The following is a 23,861-nucleotide window of genomic DNA, read 5'->3' as shown; positions in this document are numbered from 1 at the left end:
CATCATCAAATGCAAGATTCAGAATGCAGAAGCAATAGGATATAACTGATGTGCCAAAAGTATTGGGTCACCTCCTTCTAATGAACAGGTTTAACTACTTTAGTAATTTCTATGAGTACAAATCTTAATGTTTAAGCATATAATGATATTCTAGGGAATTCTGTGCTTCTAATTGTATTGCAACAGTTTGAACAGAACCTTTTTCTATTCTAACATGACAGTGCCTCTGTGTATAAGGCAAGGTTAAAAAAGAAATGACTGATTCAGTCAGTGTGGAAGAACTTGACTGGTCTGTAGAAAGCAAAGTCCTAATCCCAGCTGAACACCTCTGGTGTGACTTTATATGCAGACCTTGGGCCGAAAACTCATCACCAAACACCAATGATTTGTATACACTATATGGACAAAAGTATTGGGACACCCCCTTCTTTAGAACAGAAGAAGTTACTAACAAAACTGTGGCAACAAAGATGGAAGCATAATTCACGTATTTAAAAACTGTATTTCCATCTCTGTTGCAACAGTTTTGAAATAGTCTAAAATGACTGTACCCATATACAAGTCATTGGTGTCTGGTGATGAGTTTTTGGCTCAAGGTCTAACCTTGCCTTATACACAGAGGCACTGTCATGTTAGAATAAAATTAGAAGCACGCAATTCCCTAGAATATCACTATATGCTTAAACATTAAGATTTGTACTCATGGAAATTACTAAAGTAGTCAAACATGTTCATTAGAAGGGGTGACCCAATACTTTTGACTATATATATATATATATATGTATATATATGTATATATATGTATATGTATATGTGTATATATGTATATGTGTATATATGTGTATATATATATACACATACACACACACACACACACACACGTACTATAACATTTTTGGTTGCACTTTATTTTGACCACTTATTTAGTCCACTTTAGACATTCTACTGACTATAAGTAACTTTGCAACTACATGTCAACTAATTCTCATTAATTTGCTACTACATGTCTACTAACTCTCAGAGTAGACTGTTAAGTTAGGTTTAGGGATAGAAGAGTAAGTTGACAAAAACTTGCAAAGCTTCTGGTAGTCAGTATGTTGGAGGTTGTGGAACCATCAAAATAAAGTGTTATAAGATATTAAGTAGACAGTCTACTGATAATATAATGACTGCTAGTTGACATGTAGTTGCAAATTTACTTGCTGTTAGTAGAATGTGTAAAAGTATTACCTATTTTTCCATATAATTTGTGTGCCAAATCATGTGTTTATGAGAACACAGATCAAAATGTGATCTTGATTTCCAGCCTTGTTTATGTTGGTGCATTGGTACATGATTATTTGATGATGATTATTTGGATGTTGTCAAATAACCGCTTGATCCAGGTTTGAATGATTTATTCACAATCTCGATTGATCAAGTTTTTTCAAAACTTGTGTTTTACAGAAAAAAAAGAAAAAAAAATCCAAACAAGCTTTAAACAAAATGAGGGCAAGTAAATGATTACAGAATTTACATTTCTAAGTGAACTGTTTCTCCAATAATGAAGTGTAATCAATTAGAATGATTGTCAGAGCAAATATTTACACCGTCATAAGGACTGTTTCCGTTCCCTTCATATTGTGTGGATGGTTCTCTGGCTGTCGGCCAGCCTGTATCCAAGTGGCTCTCAGAGCAGGCCGCTGATGAGCTTGCGCTCCAGACAAATTGATCTGAATGAAAACCACTCCACCCCAAAAAGAGAGCGCATTTCATCTACCGTTCGCACAGCACCGTCTGGTGCACAATTTACACTACATACTACAGGACACCTTTTACTCTTAATTTGGAAATGTCCTACAGCGAACTGTCAATGCATTAAATCCACCATCAACATTATACACCCATACACCCCACTCGTTTAAAACGAACGTGTCTTAAAACCAGACGAAAACTCATTGGAAGGAGTGACAGGCCTCAGGGAGACTAAAGTCATGGTGATGCCAACACTGAGCCACTGCAGGGCCAGCGCATCGCCAACACTTGAGTGAGTGGAGACGTAATGCTTGATGACAGTGTAGGGGTAATGAAAGGTTGCTCCCACACTGACTAAAAATTCAATCTGCCTGCAGAAACCACAAAGTTCCTCAAAAGCCTGATAGATGCTCCTAGCTACATACTGTGCATTTAGACCTGAGTGACTGGATTTGGTCCTAGCAAGTGTTCTTTTTAATGTGGTTTTATGATGAATTACTAAGGGAAGAAAATGGCCACTGCATTTGAGCGGATGCTTCAGTTGTTGGCACAATTTAAGCAATGGTACAAAACCAATGATGCATGAAATGTCTAAAAAAAATACCTTGACCTTTTCAGGGGCTATTTAGCAAACAAAACACACACACACTCAAAAAGCAAGGACTCAACTGCCTATGTAAGGGCTCTTTAGCTGGCTGCCCATGGCAAAACACGCCCCGTCAATCATTTTTATACAGCCTTCCGATTGATTTTGATAATCGCTCCGCTGCCTGATACACCAGGGTGCACCTGCACAAATCTTAGCGATGGATTGTGGTGCATATTCTGAGTGTGTTTAAGCTTTTTTTCTGCCCACAATTCAGCTGTAGTGTTCCAGGCAAGAACCAGAAGCATTGCATTCCATCTTGTTTTATCCAATTAAATTTATTTATGCAAATGCAGACAAATGACGACACAGTGTCTTATTCAAGACAGAAATTAATGATGAGAACTGAACCAAAGTTTCAGTTCAAGACAGAAATAACAAAAATGTTTGCTTTTTCACCTCTTCTGAAGTGTGAAGTGGCAGTTCTGTATTATTTAAGGTCTGTGACATTTTGAAAGAATCGCCTTTTATTTGATCAAAATACAGTAAAAACAATAATATTACATTACATTTATTATTATTATCAATGCTGAAAAGAGTTTGCTTTATAAACATTGAAAGCAATGCGAATCGTGTTCTTTTTTTCTGGATTTTTCAAAAGAATGGCATTTATTAAATCTTTTGTGACATTATAAATGTCTTGTCACTTTTGATCAGTCTACTGACCCCAAACATTTGAACAGTAGTGTGTATTTTATCTATTATTATTTCTATAGCCATTTTCTGTCATGTGGATTGGTATTTTCAAGGTTATTATCTTTTCAGACCTTTGTTCTTCCAAAATTTTCCTAATTTGAAAGTTGTAACCCTAAATTGTTGATGTAAACAGACACATGGTATTAAGTGTTTTTTGTTTTATTTTGTTTTTAAAGTTATCTTTCTCACAGCAAAAGTGCTAAGGCCTAATAATGAAAAAGTTTAATCTCTGAAAGAGTTTCTTCCCCTTGAGTTTTCATTATAATAATCTGGCCACTGAAAAAAAGTAGTTAAAGAGCCCTGGCCTGGAGATATTTTAATAATCTCTCACACTGTAAAAAGTGACGTTGACTTAACTTAAATTGAGGAAACCCGTTACCTTAAAATTATTAAGTAAATAATATATATTTTTTTTAAAGTTAAGTGAACTTGACAATTCATTCAAGGTCAACTTTATCACTTTTTACAGTGCACTTTCTTTCTTTCTTTCTTTCTTTTTAAACCATGTATTTTTTAATACCTTCATAAAGTATTTTTCCCCCCTCTCTCATGAAAGTGTTCTTTTGTGTTTTGCCAATTCTCATTGGCATCATTAAAAATAGACAGAAAATTAATGCTTTCTTTGTGAATTTTGCTGAACTTCCTACTTAAGCAGTAATGTATAATTAATATCCCACTTGTTCTCTAAACCCAAACCACTTTTTTTAACCTATTATATTATCTCTCTCTCCCCCCCTCTCTCTTCCTCTTTTCTGCTTTGTTGACTTTTCATTTATCTCCATCACTGACTCATTCTTTTGACCTTTAATAGTGAAGCCTTAAAACAGTGAGGAGGAAAAAAAACAGGAACAAATGATTCGCAAAGGTTACTACATCAAAACTATTAGGCAACTGTATGTCCCTGGAACAGAAAATGTATTTCTGGTGTTTAAAAATCACACATTATCCATCAGTGGGAGAATTTGGGTTGCTAATTGAGTCTGCTATGGCAATTAAGTGTGAAATGTAAAAAATTAAACAGCAGGGTTTTCTCCAAAATCCACAGAGTGCATTGTTAGTGTACAAGGGCTGAAAACAGGAATCGCATACATTTTTACTCAGGAGGGAAATAAATGGATTTCTCATCAAAGCTTAGACAAAGACATCCATAATGGCTTCATGTAATATCTGTTATGAAGGGCAGTTCAACACTCCAAAGACATATTAAAATCTGGTATTTTCAGCATCCAGTCAGCCATGATTGTCTCCAACATCAGTCTCTAAATCTCATTTATACACTATTATGTATAAATATATCCAGAATGTGTCCAAGTCATCCTCATGTGATATTCTTCTTTGTCCTCCATGAGGTTTTGTATAACATTCTAGATCATATATAAAAAAAACAGGCTTGCATGGATAAGTTTATGGTCTTTGTAGCAAGATTTGTTTTCCTAATTGAATAATCACACACATTCTCATTGTCCAATTATAGTGCTGAGCACTGAACTTGTTCCTCTCTACTCACACTTAGCCGCAGCTATTTTCCAGTCTAAGAAAAGGGAACACATAATGCTCAATTCATCAGATCAATTGGAAGGGCCGCAGAGAGTATTACGGTATTTTTCATTGCGACTATCGAGCACAACTGCAATTTGCAATTCGAATTTATGTCATTGCCCTAATGTGCTATGCATGTTCCTCTGGCTTTTTGAGTAAGAGCTTTGCATTGTTTCACAGATTGAAAGTGGCATTAAAATAAGCCATTCGAGTGGAAAATGAAGGGAATAAAAAAGAAAAGAGCAAAAAAACAACCATGGTAATGAAATATGTAATGTTGTTTATTGGGAACAGTTGCTTGAGTGGTAGGGAAACGTTATTATGTCACTGATTATGAGAATTTGTTCTTTTATACTGGGAAGAGCACGCTAAAAAGGCATATTATTTGAGCTAGATAAAGAGCTTTTCAATAAGATAACTTCAAAGTGGGCTCGGATGAAACTCCATGCAAATCAAAGTGATTGCTGGGACAATATTGAACCACTATGCACAGGAAGACTTGTGCAGCAGGTTGTCTTGAGGAGTTTGGCACAAATCCATCCTGATTTAAACATTCCGCATGCAGAATTATCTGGAGTTCTTGATCAAGCTCCTCTGCTTCTCCACATGTACCGCTGGGAGTCTGAAACTCTAGAATTTAAATTCTGAGCTCTAGTTATGCACATTTTGACATCTTACAGGTGGATTTTATGTGGGACATGGCAAAATGTAGAAACTTTAACTGAGATTAAAGAGTTAGTTGACCCAGAAATTACAATTCTGTCATGATTTAACAGCATGTCGTTCCAAACCAGTATGACTTTTTTTATTATTATTCTGTGGAAGACAAAAAAAAAAAAAAGGATTCAAAAAATGAATGGTACTGGTTGTTTTCCATGCATGCACAATGACTGGAGACTTGTTGTGTCCTTGTTGAACCTCTAAAGCATCATGATTCATATTACCTCTGTGTTATTTTCCCAGTCTTTAAGGAATAGCCTAAAATTTAATTAAATATTGACTGAAAATCTTAACATCTGCCCTATTTCTTCTTGTGTTCATGAGAGTGGTTGAGAAAAATTGTCATGTCCAGTTCATGAATCAGTGAGGTCAGATATTTGCAGTGAATCAATTAATACAGTTCACAAAATCATTGAAAGTATCGTTCTTTCATAAATTGGGCTGATCTGCTTCTCAAGTTCTGATGCAATCATCTAAATGCAGCAGTTAATATTTAATTTGAGTTTCAAATTGGCTAATTTGTCTTAAATTTCAGTTCCTTATACCAAGTGTCAAAGACTTAAGGTCCCTTGCACACGGAGTCCGAAAATTTCGTATGCATTTTTCGCACTCGTCATCCTTTCCTATGAAAATGCTTGCTATGGATGCGAAAGCGCAGAAAATCAAACCTGGTACGATTTTTTTTTTTTAATGACGGACGAAAGTTTCAGAGGCATTGTGTAAACGTAAATGTGAGGTCATATTTATATTTCAATGTGCGAAAATTTCAGACTCTGTGCAATGGCCTTTAGACTTTTTATTTATTCATTTCGGGGGGGGGGGGGGGGGGGGGTCTGGATCAAATACAGTAGTTGTTCATGTTAACTGCTCAATCTGTATTAATAATAATAATAAAAAATAAGAGTAATTCAAAGCACTAAAACTATTATTATAATCAACTATAGTAGTCTTTTTTACAAACTAGTCACACATGAGTATTCTGGGAAACACTCTTCTCAAGAACTCAGCGGAGGAAGATAAAGCAGAATGAAGTGCTGGCACTTCTTCATGCCTTTAACCACAAAAGTACGACTGCTGATTCATTCTCCTGATGGCACTACAGTCTGTTGTTCACTGGAGGAAATTAGTGGCATTATTGAGAATCCAGTATACCATTAGACCGTTATTGAAGTGTCCCTGTCCCCAGGCATTTTGACTGAGTTTCTGTCTTTGAATTTCAAGGCTAAACCTAACGACTCGCTATAGAGTTCGTCACATATTCCTTTATGTACTTTATGTGGCGTGTGTGTGTGTGACAAAGAATTGTTTTTGGGTGACTCCTTTATATTCTATTAAATTTGATATTCTCAGCACATCTTTAATTGACATTTCTCATTTGCTTCACACCACCAATACTGATGGTGTTCGTAGGCAAATTTTTCCTGACCTCATGTTTAGTTAAGTTATTATTGAAAAATGAACATTTTGTGATCGCACTGATTTTAGCATTGAATAAAATCATTCCTGGTTCTCTTAAAATAACTCAATATTGATTCATTTCATTTTATTTTATTTTATTTGCAAGAGAAAATATACAAATACCTCCGTCTTCTAGTGATAAGTCTGGTATTTTTTAGCTTGTTTTGTTTATTTCGCTAATTGAACAGATGCTCAGTTCAAAACGAGTGCAATCATCTAATTGTGGAGAATTGTTCACATTGGCAGGGTTTAAAACAACCTCCATGGTCAGGACGTTCATTTAACAGACCGTTCGCCTTTTAAAGTGTAGGAGTTGAATTTTTAGCATGAGTCAAAAATAATGTCTTTTGAATACAAATGCATGTAGGCGGCTGTAATGATCATATTTAGTCATGTATGCTCCTACTCAAAGCACTAAATATGATGTTTGATGGTTCACTGGATGGTGACGTCAGTCTGACTGTAAAGTAGACATCTGTAACCCCAGTGGACTATTGGTACAATGGATCTGCTCTTCAGAGCATTGCCTCAAAGCCCAGAGCAGAAGTCAACTCTGAATAAATGAACAGTGTGATGAGAATATCTGCCCACGCAATGACACCAATACTTGTCCTCACAACTACTGAATCTCTCACTTCGTTTATTACACCTCTTCATTAATTTCTCAGATTTTCTGTATTTAAACCTCTTTTGTTCACTCTAAAACAATGGCTTATTTAAATCACACATACATTTATATTGTTAGCAGGTATTAAATGAACATGCAAATGTAATATTCAAGTTCAACCAAAATATTCTGAAAATGTACTCACCCTCAGACCATCCAAGATGTAGTTTGTTTATTCCTTGGAACAGATTTGGAGAAATTTACTTGATCATCAGTGGATCCTCTGTAGTGAATGGGTCTCGTCAGAATTAGAGTCCAAACAACTGATAAAAACATCACAATAATCCACAAATCATCCAAAAGACTCCAGTCCATCAAATAACATCTTGTGAAGTTAAAAGTTTAATATTTGTAAGAAACAAATCTGTCATCGAGGCAGTTTAACTTTGCTTCTGGACAAAATACGAGTTCATAATCCATAATAACGTTTCCTCCCGTGAAAAGGTCCATCACCTGTTGTCCTCTCACATTAATATCTACAGTATTTGTTCAGAACAGTTTTTACTTGTAAACAGTGCTTGAGCTGTGCATATTTTTCTCCTGATGCATACAAGACAAAACGTGTTCACTGGAGAAAGCAATATAATGGATAAAGGATGGATAGAGCATCTTAATGATGGATTTGTTTATTACAAACACATGTCTTTTCACTCCAAAAGATGTTAATTGATGGACTGGAGTCATTAGGATTACTAGTGGACTATTGTGATGTTTTCATCAGTTGGTTGGACTCTCATTCTGACGGCACCCATTCACAGCAGAGGATCGACTGGTGAGCAAGTGATGCAATGGTGCATTTCTCCAAATCTGTTCTGATGAAGAAACAAACTCATCTTGATCTTGGATGGCCAGAGTATGAGTACATTTTCGGTAAATTTTCATTACTATTCAGACCTACTCCTTTAAGGATATAAACTGATTGTTTAATTAAAATTTTTAAATATTTGAAATATATTAAATGCATAAATATATATTTAATGTAACATTTAATATATTTATATAACATAAATATATAATAACATAATAATTATAAATTAAAAAATGAATTAATAATGAATGAAAAAGTAAAAATACTTGTGGGTGTTTTCGAAAGGAACAAATGCCTGTTTTTGAATTGCAAAAGCCCAGTGTCAGATACTTCAGTAGAATACAGTTGTGTGTCTCTGTGTTAGTGCTGAAAGTGCTTCTAAATGGCGGTTTCTTTCATATGAAAATATGCAGCAGTACGGCTGTGTTTAAATGTTAGCAGATGCGTTAACCCAGAGGCGACAGGTGACATGACAGTGATAAATGCACTGGCCTATTTGCTCATATCTTCTTCTTAATGGCGCCCACATTTCCACAATCCCCCCATATCTTTCTCTTTTCTTTTTTTTTTTTTGTCTCAAGAAGTGCTGCAAGTGACAACAGCTGCTGATGGCAGTGTTTAGCTCTTCAATACTTTATTGCTGTGTTCAAGTCGACTATTGACTTTTTTATTTAGTGTCACACTGAACATAAAACGCATTCAATAGTTTGTCTTCAGTAGTGATTTCTACTCAAATCGATCATATCAAAGGTTTCTATCAGATATATTTTGATCAAAGCATACATGAAAGTCTTCAGGCTTCATTCAAAATAATGAAATTCACTGACATATTTCAGTAATAGTATCTAGGTGGTCCCTAGATAAGATTTGATGACTACATAATAAATAAAAAAAATCCCCTGAACTATAAGATAGTGTACATTGTTCTTAAAGAATGTGTTCATCTCACCTTGAAATTAGTTTTTCAGATTATAAGTTAGTCTAATTCATTATTGCTTTTATAACTTCGCTCTGTACCCTCTATTTAAATATGTAACCTTAGCAGAAAGAGTGAATACATTGTGCTTGTAAAGTTATGATTTCTGAAGCTTTAGATTTTATAGGTAAAAATGGTGCACTGGCAGATTGTTTTTTTTAGTTAAAAGAATGTTTTACCCTCAAGATACTTCAAACTTTGTGGTTTTTCTTTCCCGTCAAATGCAAAATTGTGTATTTAGACTTAAGTTTCAGTTTGTTCTTCAAACAAATCTATTTGAGTGACTTTAGAATAATTGCAATGCATCACAGGGTTTCTTTTATGTTGTATAATACTTGATTTAATTCCGATGGAAAAGAGCAGCATGAGCATTCTGCAAAATTGATCCTTTTGTGTTTCACAGAAAGACGAAATTCCATGGTGTTTGGAATGACTCTAGGATGATGTTATTGATGATGAAACAATTAGTTCACCCAGTTTTTGGATTTTCTTTAAAGCAATTCACTGGCAGATTTCATCTATCAAAATGTGAAGTCTGAGAAGTTTTAGAAAGCTTTCAAGCCTGCAAACTTCAGGTTTTCAGTGAAGCTGCATCAACTCTGCACTGTTCATCTAGCACAGATGAATGAAGGTCTTGTTTATGCTATATCTAGAGTGTTTTTTCTCTAGAGAGCAAGTGATGCCATTATGATTTGATGTGTTAGAGTGCTTCAGTGCTCTTTTCATTGACCCATTGAAGCTCTTGTCAGTTATTCTCAAGTTCTTTTGATTTTATCCTGGATTATTCCTTCATCTTTCCATGCATCTGCTTTGACCTTATGGATTTTTTCCTTGTCTTTTGGCTTTTCTGTCTGACATTTTCACTTCTAAGAATCATGATTTTATTTATTTGCTTTTAAATACAAAGTCAGTGGTGGTGGTGTGTGTGGTTTGTGTTCATGCATTTGCAGTACGATCTAAACAATAAAGCACTGCTTATCATAGAGCCATAATATAGTAGTGATACAGCTGTGTGAAAGCAGAACTTGAAAGGTCTATTGTCTGCTTGTTTGTTATCTTATTTATTATTTTTTTTCTGTCTTTTTCAGAGTTATATCCACGGCAGCAGTCAAGCACAGTTTGTGGCTGAATCTCACATTATTCTTCTGTTGAATATCCTTTCACATAAAACCTCTTTCTGCACAATGGACCTGTCACTTTGTTCTGTTAATGAAGTGAACTGTAATAACCCACTAACATACAGATCTGTTTTTGTTCTGTTAACGTTTCAAAATGTAGGATGTGCCATTGTAAATTGTTGAACATTTCCCCAGCCTTTTCAGTGCAAGTACATTTTGTTTTCTCTTTGATTGGAAAAAAAAAATGCTAATCTCGTCAACAAATTTACTGATGAACATTTTAGTTGACAAAAGTTTTATTTCTTGAATAAGATTGAAAATAAACGGTAAAAATAATTATTTGTATATGCATGTAGTGCTGAAAAATACATAAGAAAACAGAAATATATTGTTAATTATACACCTACTGTTCAAAAGTTTGAGTTCAGTAAGATTGATTGATAACTGTTTTTTTTTTATTATTGAATAAATGGAGCCTTGGTTAAGTATAAGAGATTTCTTTACAAAATCTTACTGAAAGTTTTGCTTTTGTTTTGAATATATACATTTTGTTTTATGTCAAAAGGTCAGATAGTAGATGTTTTTGCCATGTCTATTCATCTGTGGTTATCAAAATCCATCAAGGTGCTACTGTCTGAAATCATCTTACACATTTCTATGTTTATCCTTAGAAACTCTACTGCTCTACGCACACTTGCTCACCTGGCCATGTTTGGTATGTCCTCCCGAGTGTCGCTCTCTGTGTGAACTTCCCCTGTAATTGCGTGGGTTTGTTGACTGTGCCTGATGGGTACAGAGTGAGCAGACAGACAGAGACCCTCTGCTACCGTCTGGCTTGGCTGCTGGAGGAGAGGGGAGCTTCTGGCAGATCACCTCATGTTTGTCTGTCTTCCTCTCACTGACACCTAGCTTTCCCCCAGGCTAGAGGAGACCTCCCAGCTGAGTGAAGTGTGCTCAGAGTTGAAGAGTGTCTTGTTTCCATTGTGTTCAGAGTAATTGAAATTTTCAGTTGTGCTAAAGCTATGCTTTGCCAGACCGAGCAGTAATTTTACAGGTACTCTGTAAGCTTTGTATCAGGTGTTTATTCTGCAAACCACCCACATCCATGCTGCCAGTCCTTTCTTTGACTTCCATCTCAGATGCGGCCATCACCATGGGAATGGTCCTTCTGAATGAAGCCGCCACCTCTAAGGGAGACGTGGGCAAACGAAGGAGTAAGTTTGTTATATTTATATTTCTTTCTCTCATATTACTCATGTTAGGGTTTTTACAAAAATCTTAACCTTTAGTAATGAAGCTCACAATACATATATCTACTGTAATTGAAGGAGGGACCATAACCATATCTAGGAGCCTAGTACTTTAGAGACTGCTGTAATCTGCTTGTAATTTCCCAGATGTAATTAAAGGGGTCATATAATGCGATTTCAAGTTTTCCTTTCTCTTTGGAGTGTTACAAGCTGAGTGTGCATAGATAAGATGACTAAAGTCTCATAACCAAAGAGATATTCTTTATCAAATTTAAGACTCTGCCACGCACCTCTAAAACGGCTCGTTCAAACACACCCCCACATGTCTACGTCAAGATGTGGAAATATTTGCATAATGCAGCCCAAATGTTCACGCAAAGAAAGAAGGTGTGGTTTCAGTAACCGCGGTAGTATTGATGCAGCTGTGTCAGGGAGAAGCTGAGTGTTTCTAAGTGAAAGAAAAAGCACTTTATTTGGCCTTCCGAAAGTAGATTCATTTATGAATCATTAAAATTACTTTCAACAGAACAGCAACGCATTTTATGGATGACCGTTTCGGACCGTTTGTGTGTGTGTGTGTGTGTGTGTGTGTGTGTGCTCACGTGTGTGAGAGAGGGAGAAACGGTCACACAATCGTGGCTTGTGTGCAAACACATACGAGCTTCATCACTGTGTCTGTCACGCGACTCTGTTCCCCTCTCAGGCTTGAACTGATGGTAAAACTAAGGACATTATTTACTGTCTTTACTATAATTTTGAAAGCTGAAGCTGGCGATTATGGAAAGGGGCATTACATTTCCGACGCAGCTTGTGGTGTTCGGCCAATCACAATGCACTGTGCCAGTTGGCCAATCAGAGCAGACTGCACTTGTCGGAAGGAGGGACTTTGTAGAAAACAAAGCATTTGAGAGAGGCGGGGCATAGAGGACCTACAATAATGTACAGTATTTGAAAAATAATGTGTTTTTTGAACAATAAAACATGTCAACATATTCTGTTACACCAAATACACAAAATAATGATCTTTAAAAAAGCATCATATGACCCCCTTTAAGTAATGTTTATTCAGCTTCAAGCATTTTTACTCTACAGGTTAAAAGTTATTTATTAAAGGTTAAATAATAAAAATAAAACTTTTATCAACGACAAATTAAATACCTCAAAGGTGACAGTAAAGGCATTTATAATATTACAAAGCATTTCTATATCAAATTGTAGTAAACTTTAGAACCATTGTTCTAATTTTAGCTTTTAGGGAATCACTCTTAAGATTGGATACTTATATGATTAATTGATAGTAATCAGAATGTCCAACTTATACCTTGCTAACGATACCTTATTAACAACTTGTCCAGCAAGCATTAAAATCAGCACGTTATTTCTTAACAGTTTTGTTTATCTTATTCGCGGCCAACGATAAAACAAACCAAATAGTTAGTTATCAAATTCATGAGCGTAGGTAAACGCGATCTTTAGCAAGTAATTGCAAATCACATAGCAACAGACAAGAGATTTAGAATAGAATCAAAGTTTATTTCACTACTCTAACACAATACTAAGCTAAATGACACAAAACAGAATACGTAAACAAACACACACATTCGTTGCAGGCAATGAATTGTTTTGATCTGAAGAGAGTTTTAGGTTCTAATGCTCGTTTTCAAGAATGCTCTGACTTCAACCTGAGGGAAATCATACGCATGGAACGCCTCTATTTTTACTCTTAAAAGATAAATACAACCAGTTTCAGCAGAGTTAGGAAATATTGTCTTACTTTCCTTGCTTTCGGTTGAGTTCAGTTCTTTCCGGGTTCAGGATTGGCGGCTTGGTCGGTCGTTGTCACGAGAATACTCTTCAGTGGTTGGTTGGCTTCGTTCTGACTTGATGACACTCCCAGGAAGTTGGTTTCAGTTTTTGAGGCTTTAGATGTTAAAGTTCTTTGGTTTAGATGTTGGTTCTTTTGTTTTTTTTTTGGTTTCTTAAAGTTTAAGCTTGAGCTTAAGCTTGAGCTTAAACTTTTCTTTCCAACAACCCAACAACGAGACACAGTTAGGTATCTGTTTTTAACGGGCCGATTTGGGATCCACCCACGGGCGACTGACCCAATCGGATTCTTCCTGTGGGGCGGAGCCCCGCCCTGCACAGCTTCTTTCCGTGCATACATTATCTGCTGCCTTGTTTCATAAAATAACACACAGATTCCTATAAGTGTCCTAATTTGTACATTATGATGGGAAAAGACAATTTTCATCCATACCAGATTATTGCTAATAAAATCAGCTTTCATCTGAAATCAAACATCACGTATTTTTGCATATATAAAGTACATATATCAATTGTATCCATTACGCGGTTAATGCATCAATTAAACGATCCTAAATTCTAAATAAACACATCCACGCATGTGAAACTGAACAAATATTGATCAGGAAAATCATACATCACAAGATTACAACACTACCATAAGTTCCAATAACACAGCAAGCTTATACATGTCCTGAAAACAACCTTAATATGTGTCGCAAATATATTGTATATATTGTTTTTCGAGTATATTGCTTCAATAGCAGAAACTAGTATAATCTGTCCCTTTTAAAATACTTGAGCAAAGCATTGGTCTCTGTCTGTTAGGGACCAAAAAGGCGCATTCCCCTTTTGGAGAGAAACACGAGGTCACGAGTGTCACTTTCGTGGAGATCTGGGAATCTTCTTAGCTGGACATGTGTAGTAAACACATCATTGAATTACTGCGCTAATGGAAAGGAACTCAAGGATGGTTTGTTTCAGAGTTATCCCAGCTGCCAAGGTCTTTGCCCTGTTCCTGGTTGAATTATGCTTAAGTGACAAGAACCAACCATGAAGTCCTGTTTTAAATGCATTCCAGATTTCTCCACACATATGCCCCTTTGTTTTAGGGGTCTCGTGAGGCGTTAAGGAAAGCAGAGCAGGATGCTTGAGCGCGGTGCTGGTCGTTAATCAACTTTATGACCACAGATAGGGAAAGTATTTTTTCTTTCCGCAATGTTGCCGTCCTGTTAAAAGACCTGTGTGTGTGTGTGTGCTCGCTTTTCGACCAAACCCTACAAAATAATTTTCTAATCGTTAAAAAAAAATATATATATATTTATAAACAGAGAAATATGTTTTCCACATTGACAAGAACCATTATTAATAATTTAGCACCAGTTAACTGATAAAAAACTGAGCAACAAATCAGCATATTATAATTATTCAAAAAGTATTGTTATATATATAATCATAGTTTTAGTAGTTATATAATGTGTATCATTTAAACTACCTTGGCTTTTATCAAATTATGCTAAAATGTTACTACAAGTGTAAAATTAACAAGACAAAGGAGTTTGCCATTTTATTCCAAAAAATAAAATAAAATCCACTCCTGTCATTTCCAGCACAGAATATCAGTTCGAGAATGTGGTAAAAATTACACTGAGAAAGAAATCATATATGTACACTGTTGGACATCAAATTAAACAAACTAGTGAGAGTGTGAACAGTGTTTTCAAGAGAGTTTGTTTTCTTAAAGTCCATAGGGCTAAAAGTGCACCGTTAAATAAACACCCAGTAAATAGCCTGCCACCCACAACCATAGCTTTGAGTCTTCCAAGGGCAAGCACCACACGCACAGTGTAAAAAATCTAGTTTCTTTCTATGATTCTGTCAAAAAGCATTTTGAATATGCTGAAAAAGCTTCAATTAGATGTATGCTTTTCACAGTCATGCTTTCAGTGTTCTTTAAGAGGCATAAAAGCATCAAAAGCAGCATACTTTTCCCTTTTTGCATATTGATATTGTGTGGTTTTTTGTGTTGTTTTCAAGTGTGTGTTTGGCTGCTGATAACTGTGAGCATGAGTATGCGTTTTGCATACAGTATGTGTGTGTGTGTGGCCTTGTATCACCTCCTGCTTAAGTCTCTCCCACTTATAAGTTTGTGTTACATGACTGTCTTTTTTTTCATCTGAGCTTCTCACATTAAACTCGCTCCCTTTCCCCCTACTGAAGTGCTTCTCAGGGGTTCCCATAAAGACAAGCATTGCTTCCAGACTCTCATAGATGAATAGCTTTCCATGTATTATCACTGCATTAGCTGTGGAGACCACTTAATGTGATGGCCTCTGTCCCACCTCCAAAGAGTCATCCCCAGCTTTGATATGCTAATAGTATGAATTATGGGTAATATGTAAATGCTGAGTTATGTAAATGATGAGTTAGGCTATTTTTGGCTTGGTTTCAAACTCACCTCCATGACAAACAAGGGTAGTGCTTTTTGTTTCTGATTTTAGACTGCTCAGAAAAAGACCAAGCTCTTTATGCAATACGCTGGGAGACAAATGCTTGTAATTACTGTATGTGTGTGTCAGCATAAGTGTATAATTGTGGTAATTGCAATTTGTGTTTGTGTGGGTGATCGTGTGTAAGGCAGGAGTTTCAGCAGTCATGAATACGTAGCTCCATTTAAATGTGGTGCACACATTGTTTTAACCCTACTTGTGTTATTAACCCCTGCTAAATACCACCCAAAATACACAGTTTTAATTAAGCTGGAAATGGATGTAATGCTGATTTAGAATTAATCAGTTTGTTGAACAGAGTTACCTAATTGAACCTATGCAAATTGTGAATATAATTATATCTTAGTGTTTATTCTTATGAAAACAATGAATTATCATAGGTTTTAATTGCCACTATATACTGTATGTACATTACAGTAAGTTTGTACACTTAAAAAAAGGGTGTAGGATTTCTAGTAAATTTCACAAATAATTACAATGAAACAGTAAGTAACATTGAATTTAATGTAAAATTGACCACAGCACTTACACTATTATTCCTTCAAAGTTTCTTTAACATCTTTTTCTCAAAACTCATTTTTTAGATTACATGTGCCATTTGTATGCTTTTTTTGAAGTTTGAAAATCTTTTTGAGAGTAAGTTTGAAAACAAGGTTGATGGGATTGTAACATTTATCTGCATAATGAATTGTGATTTAGTCTTTTTTTTTCGAACTGTTGATCATGATAATAGCCATCAATCTTAAAATATACTTTTTAAATCACTATTTATGTTGGCATAATCAAATTAAAATCTAGCTAATTGTAGTTTGTTACGATAGTGTGCAATATATAAAACATATACATATTAAATGTATATTTAATAAATTTGATTTGTTAACCTTTTTTCAAACAGCTGTAGTGGATATTTGGATTGCATTATTGAATAGTTGTGAATCAGATCATTCTGAATATGCAAAAAAATGCTTCTGAAATGTATCAAAACCCAGTGAATCATGAATCCATTTGATTGACAGCCCAAAAATTCACAGCCCTAATCTATAGCTGTCTTTATACTCCAAAGATGGTGTCACATTGTGATTTTAATGCATTAGCAATGTTTAAAGCGGATTTAATTTATACAGAACCAAAGCCTAAATCCTACAGTAAGCTCTGTTATTTCCTCCAGGATATGCAAATCTAGGGTTTCACAGTACGATGTTTTTATATAAGATTATGCTTGATCTAGACAGGTGGATGTTTTAAAATGATTCATGTCCTTCATAAAGCTCACATTAGCAGGTGTTATAGCGACATACACCTTCTTGACTTCCTCTCTCCAGAGGTTGTGTGTCTCATTTTCCCCTACTCCACCCAAATTTGCCACGGCCATCATCCGCCACACCAGGGCCGTGGCTCTGGGGTCAGAGGTCATATTAGCGCAGCAGATAATTAAACCGGTGGTGGCACCTCGTCTCCCCAGCACTGGGCTTTTCCTACACCTGTCACTGTTAATTGACCATTATGCATATATGAATCTACATTATTAGAATCTCATCAGTCAGTCTCAGAAACGTTCGGTGTGGCGAGAGATCATTTTACAGAGAAAGAGACTGAAGGATAAATAGATGCGTAGAGAGAGGGGGAAGAGAGCAGGTTTGCATGCACATCTTGAAGCACTTCCCTTGAGGTGTGAGAGGAGGAGGAGGAAGACCCTGCAGCTGAGGCAGATGTTTGCTCTGTAGGCATTGCTGGCTGACCCTCTGTCAGCCACTGGAGGTAAATGAGACGGGCACACTGACTAATTTATGTGATGGGGTTAAAATAATAAGTTCTGACTGATGAGATACGTGCATGTGTGTCATGCATAGGCATGCATATAGTGTATATGCTTGTGCTTTAGAGCGCATGTCACAGAGATGAAATTACTCATAAGGATATGGTGTCTGAATTAATCTGTTCGCTTCTTTCTTGTGTACTTTTTTTATTTATGTTTGGGGTTGGCCTTACCTTTGTTTGCCATGTCTTGGGTTCTATTGGAATAAACTATGAGTTTCAAGGGCAGCAACTAGACAAATAAATCTCCCTAAAATGTGTGTGTTTGTGTGCCCGCACACGTGTGTGTGTGCGTGAGTGTGTTTGTGTGTGTATATATGAAGAGTTCAGATACAAAAGCCTCTAAGTGCTGTCTGAAATTTTCATTTAAAATAAGCATTTTTATCAGGCTCCTATGTTTAGATTCAGTAAACATATTCTAATGGCAATGTATAGGTCCTTTTCTATGCAATTAAAGTGGAATAACTAAACATAAATATAGCAGCCTGATAAAAATGCTCATTTTAGAAGAAAATTTCAGATAGCACTTTTCAGATAGCACTCTTCTTATGTATTTTTTTTCCTCATTATAATTAATAACGATGTCGATACTAAATGATGTCTATACTGTATACAGGTGTTAATTAACTGCTATGACTATATAGACTACAGAGAGAGAGACACAAAGAAAGATAATTTATAATAGAAATAGAAATTATTTAACTTATTTAATTGTCTTTACTGGCACTTTTGAGCTATTTATTTCATACTTGCTGAATCGAAGTATTGATTAAAAAAATAAATAAATGCATAAATAAATAAAAAACTCTCACATTTCTACAGTAGTATATATTTTTTAATGGTTTTGCTGCGTAGCTCATTTGCATGTGAAAATATGAAAACCCTGTGTGTTCACTAGAGGTTTGCCACAGGGGATTGTCTGAACATTTTTTAAAGTACTATTTTTGCAATTCTAAAACAGCCTATAAGTCAATATTTATACCAATGCATTTTCATTGAAAATACAGTAGGATACAAAATCTCCCAATTTACCATTGCTGAAGTCTACCCTAGCTTAAACCTAACTGGTTCTTGGTTAGTAAACATTTTGTGGGATGCACATCCTCACCATCTTAGCATCATTGGTCATCCAGAAACTATTATGTGACACACATTAGTAGGTTTTTTTTTTTTTTTTTTTTGAATAGTAAGATTTGAAAATCTTACTGTTTATGCCTCTACAAAAGCATTTGCTGATGGTAAATGGTGAGGCTTTGTGACTGGAGATATTTAAAGGACAAACAGCACATTGCATTGATGGATCACATCAAGGCAGTCAGCTTGTATGCAGGTCCTTACCTTACAGAAAAAAAAATGCTGTTTGTTTGCACTAATCATAACAATACACTGTAAAATGCTTGAGTAATGCAACACTGTGTGAGACTATAATAGATATTGACTTTTTTTTTTCCAAAAGGTTTAGAGAAGTCGACCTATAAGCAGAAAAATCATATGAAAAATCTTATCCACTGCCTTCCAACAACTAAATTGAATGTCTGTTTTTGTTTTGCTCGTACACAAAATACTCAATAATCACTGAAAGAGCTTCTATAATTAAACTAATATCCCAGGTTAAATACAACTGAAGTGTGTAATTGCAGAAATAATGATTGTTTCCAAGCAGCTCCCCCATCTATCATTGGTCAGATAAACAGATAGCCCCTCCCAAAACTCACACCGTTGGTTCAAACAACAGATAGCAATTACTTACTAGAAGTCTATGGCAGAGAGTGATTGCTTCATAGACTTTGAAGTGCATTTCTGTCAACAACTTACTGTTTACAACTTAAGGAGCCAATATTATTGAGCTAACATTATTTTCTTTCATGCTACAGATGCTGTCACTAGAATTTAACTCGGAATATTCTTTAACGTACATTTAATAAAGAATATTAATACGTTTGGTGACACACAGTTTAGAGGGAATAGCCCATTATATAGCATTAAACACATTTGTAAAGAAAGCAGATGGAGTATCTTATTAGGCTTATCATCATAAAAATTATATTTAATGCATAGCCAAAGGCAAACTATTGTATGCTGTGCCATTAGGGAGAAAATAAACCACTCACTAGTAAAAACTATTGCAAAAGCTAGCGAAGAGTGACAATCTCAATGTTTTGCAACACGAATGATTAGTCCAAGAGGCAGATGTGTATTAAAAGGATAAAAACAAGGTAAAAGGATGTTCTATCACCATTTACTCACCCTTATGTCATTCCAAACCTATGCGACTTTCTTCTGTGGAACCCATTAGATATTTTGGAGTCTAAACCAACATTGGATCCCATTGACTTTCATTGTATGGCCAAAAAAAACACACTATTCAACTATTAGTATAATTTTGGATTGTTTTTCTCTTTTACTTCTATCTGAAACAGTAAGTACATTTGCAAGGCTGCAAAATAAACCTCTGGTGACTTACAATGTTAATTGCTACTATGCAGAATAAGAATACTTGCACAGTGAGTGGTTGATCAAACCCAGCAGTCATTATGGAAACACACTGACTCGAAGCATTTAAAATAGGAATATGCTAAATGAAGACTGTCAAGAGAAGCGACGCTTTAGTTTCAAACCCCACTTCCCCCCGCCGAAACATTTACGGCAAGCTGCTCCATGGAGTTGTAGGAAAGTCAGCCAAATGTGATTGCACCAGTGTGCCGTTATTCCGCGACATCACATTAGTTACCTGCAACACAGATGATCCTGAAAGTAAATGTTTAGCAGCTTTTAAATGTCACATCTCAGTTAGTCGTGTTTGTCATTTTTGTACAATGCAGAGTCCTTTTGCAGCTACTACCCTGTGTCTTCTGGAAAGGCTTGTGTAACGTGTCAAGGAAATGATAATAGGCTCGAGAACATCAAGGTCTCAGAGTAAACGTTGTTGCATGAAGCCTTGAAAACAAGTCTTCGGGGAAGTTCAGTAGATACTGAAACTTTAAATTAAAAGCTCAGTGTGTGTGTATTCTGACGGTGTGATCCCTGGATAAGAGGGTGTTTCTGGATGACTAATCTGGAGAGGAACAGTGCTGGCGGTGTGGTGTAATTGGAGGTGCCCCTCTTTTGAGGAGGTTAACACACTTTGATTAAGCTCTGATTAGCTTCTCATTCAGCTAAACAGCAGCTGCCACTGCCTCACTCTTTAATATGTTTACTACTAACACACTGACTTCTCCCACACACACACACATACACACACAGCCTTATGGAAACCATATTGTGCTTTTAAATAACCCAGAACTTTCTTCTCTATACCCAGAACAAAAGATCTACAAAATGATGTAAACACCTGGGAAATAATTTAAGGTGTTTTACCACCATTTGCCTTTAATACAGGTTCTTAGAATATACAGCTTCTGAATAGTCTCCAATTAAAAGTTGTCTAGCAGAACATCTGCCAATTGTGTTAGAGATGTTGGAGGAGGGAATCTGCATCTTACTCTTCTCTCCAAAAATGTCCATGGTGGTTTGATAAAATTTAAGTCAGGTGATTTATCTGGCCTGTTTATCTTGGTGCTTCAACTGTTCAGGTTTTACGATCATGAGACCATCTTTTTTCCATTTTAGCATTGGTGTCTGACTCTGACAAGTCACCCATTTCCCCCATAGTTTATACTAAACACTCCTGAACACAGTTTACATTACACTGATATACAACCTAGAGAATATAGGCCCGGTGTGTTTCAAATGGAGTGGCATTTACTACACAGAGCCGTAGTTCATTGACAAGCTATGCAATATCGCATTCATAATTGAGCAGGTGATGGCGATTTACTGCCAATCACGGAAGCGGCTTTACTGACGAGATGCGCATGAATTGCATGCGATTAATTGCACAGCCATAGATTAAACCAGGATTATGCCATAGTACAGTTAGGACATTTAAGTAGCTTTTATAAATATGCCTTAGATAAAAACATAACTGGTGTGTATCTTGAGGCAAAACAATGAATCTGACATATAATAACTCAGTGCAAGTTTCTTTCAGTTGAAATAGCCCAGACATGCATTTTAGACTCAGACTAGGTTTAAGCTTTGTCTACAAAACTGGGGGATAGATTTTATTTATTTATAAAAAAAATTAAATAAGGTAACATTTTAGCTTTGGGAACATTATTCACTTTTAACTAGTTGCTTATTAGCATTCATTACTAATATAATAGCTGTTTATTAGTACGTATAAAGCACATACTGTATTAATGCCTTATTCTGCATGGCCATATTCTAGATCTGTTAATCCTACTTCATACCTAGATTTAACATCTACCTTACAAACTGTTAATAAGTAGCAAATTGGGAGTTTATTGAGGGAAAACCCTATTGAAAATGTGTTCCAAAAATAAGTGTTACCAAAATTAATCGCAACACTTTGTTCAAATTTTGTCCAACCTATGCATATTATAACACTGAGAATTATTAAACCACCTCAAAAACTTAATACAAACTGTTTTTGATAAGATAGTTCTTTAATGTGCTGCAATCAAACACCAGAATCTTGTCTGAATGTTTATGAAGAGTATATCGCTGCTTGCATATTCCAAACATCTTTTTACCCCATAACTGAAGAATGAAAAATAACTTTTCCAAGAACTTTTGATTATATAAGGGCCTTGGGAGTAAAGGATCAATACGTTTTCCATTTGCAAGGTTGTTTTTTTTTTTTCACTATTTGAAATCTTGTAAAAACATCTTGTAATATCTTCTTCATATGAACAGCTCGTCAAATGCTAGCTTTGATGTTTGAAAATTTTAAATAGATTTGTTGAGTTTCTATGGATCTAGAAAATAAAACAAACTTGTTAAATGTTACATTTAGGTTATCATTTTACCAGATGTTAAAGAACATGTCTTGCTGCCCAATCAGAGTTTTTCACCACAATCTAAAAAAAGGCTGAATAAGATGGGATTTCCTGACTTTCTTGGATGCAATAAAGATTGCATTTGTCATAGCAGTGCATAAATTAATGTGATTTTACATATGCATGCTAAATCCTTCAAATTATCTGAGCATGCAGTATTATAGATTTTTTATTTCCCTTGATGAAATCAGCTCTCTCTCTCTCTCTCTCTCTCTCTCTCTCTCTCTCTCTCTCTCGCTCTCCTCAATAATGCCGTGTTTATGGCTTCATTGACTAATCTTTAAAATCACCTTATAATGTGATTCAGCAGGTTATCAAATTTTGGGCAATATCTCATCTGAGGGACAAAGCAGCTTACTCAGCATGTTTTATAAGCATTTAAGTAGTGATTATTGTTTTATTCATTAGTAATGGCTTAATTTAAGATGGCTGTTCGGGATTAGTTTAGATCAAGGTTCATGAAAAGCGATTTTCACCAACGGCTCAATCCCATTATAGAATACCATTGCAGCATACTAATTAAGTTTAATCAATGTAAGCATTATTCAGCTCATTAAGAGAGTGACACTCACTGTGCTTTTGTTTTTCTGTTTTTACAGTTATCTGTCTTGTTGGACTTGGTTTAGTGGTGTTCTTCTTTAGCTTTCTTCTGTCCATCTTCAGATCAAAATATCATGGTTATCCTTACAGGTAAGATTTACTTATCTGTTTCCTTGGGCCTCTCGGTGGAATTCCAGTTTCTCATGTTCTGATCGCATCTTAAATTTGTCTGATTCAGTCTCTGATATTCTACATATATATATATATATATATATATATATATATATATATATATATATATATATATATATATATATATATATACACACCAAGAAATTTAACAGATATTAAGCATCATGATTCCCCATAAATTACAACAAATCAAAATTCAATAATTTTTTCAGCTGTCAATTTTTTTGGAGTTAACTTAGTTTAAGCAAGTTGAATCAAGGATATGTTGCTGTATAGTCAGTGTTTGGAGAAAAGAAAAGCCAAAGTCTTCATAAGTTTCACTGAATAAAAAATGAGTCAGTGAATGGAAGTAAACAAGAATGTTTTGTTTAAATAATAGATTCCTTTAAAAGCACTGAAATGTATTCTAACTGGAACATTCCTTTTACTTGATGTAGTGTTCATGTACATCAGCCTAGGCAGAATACTAACTAATTAATCAAATAAAA

General features: G+C 35.4%; 1 protein-coding gene across 1 annotated transcript in view; it reads left to right on the top strand.

The window, feature by feature from the left end:
* The window catches only part of LOC306872582 (dolichyl-diphosphooligosaccharide--protein glycosyltransferase subunit TUSC3-like), a gene marked incomplete at its 3' end in the record, with an annotated part of 78,787 nt that extends 55,452 nt beyond the window's left edge, over positions 1-23,335 (top strand). Inside the window, exons 7-9 of the mRNA XM_079421195.1 lie at positions 10,333-10,396; positions 11,502-11,576; positions 23,241-23,335. Coding sequence (XP_079277321.1) covers positions 10,333-10,396; positions 11,502-11,576; positions 23,241-23,335 — 234 coding nt within the window. The remainder of the gene's footprint in view (positions 1-10,332; positions 10,397-11,501; positions 11,577-23,240) is intronic.
* Positions 23,336-23,861: the final 526 nt, after the last annotated feature.

This window comes from Barbus barbus (genome assembly GCF_936440315.1).
Source record: "Barbus barbus genome assembly, chromosome: 7".
In the NCBI taxonomy this organism is placed as follows: domain Eukaryota; kingdom Metazoa; phylum Chordata; class Actinopteri; order Cypriniformes; family Cyprinidae; genus Barbus; species Barbus barbus.
This window is presented reverse-complemented; position numbering and strand designations above follow the sequence as displayed.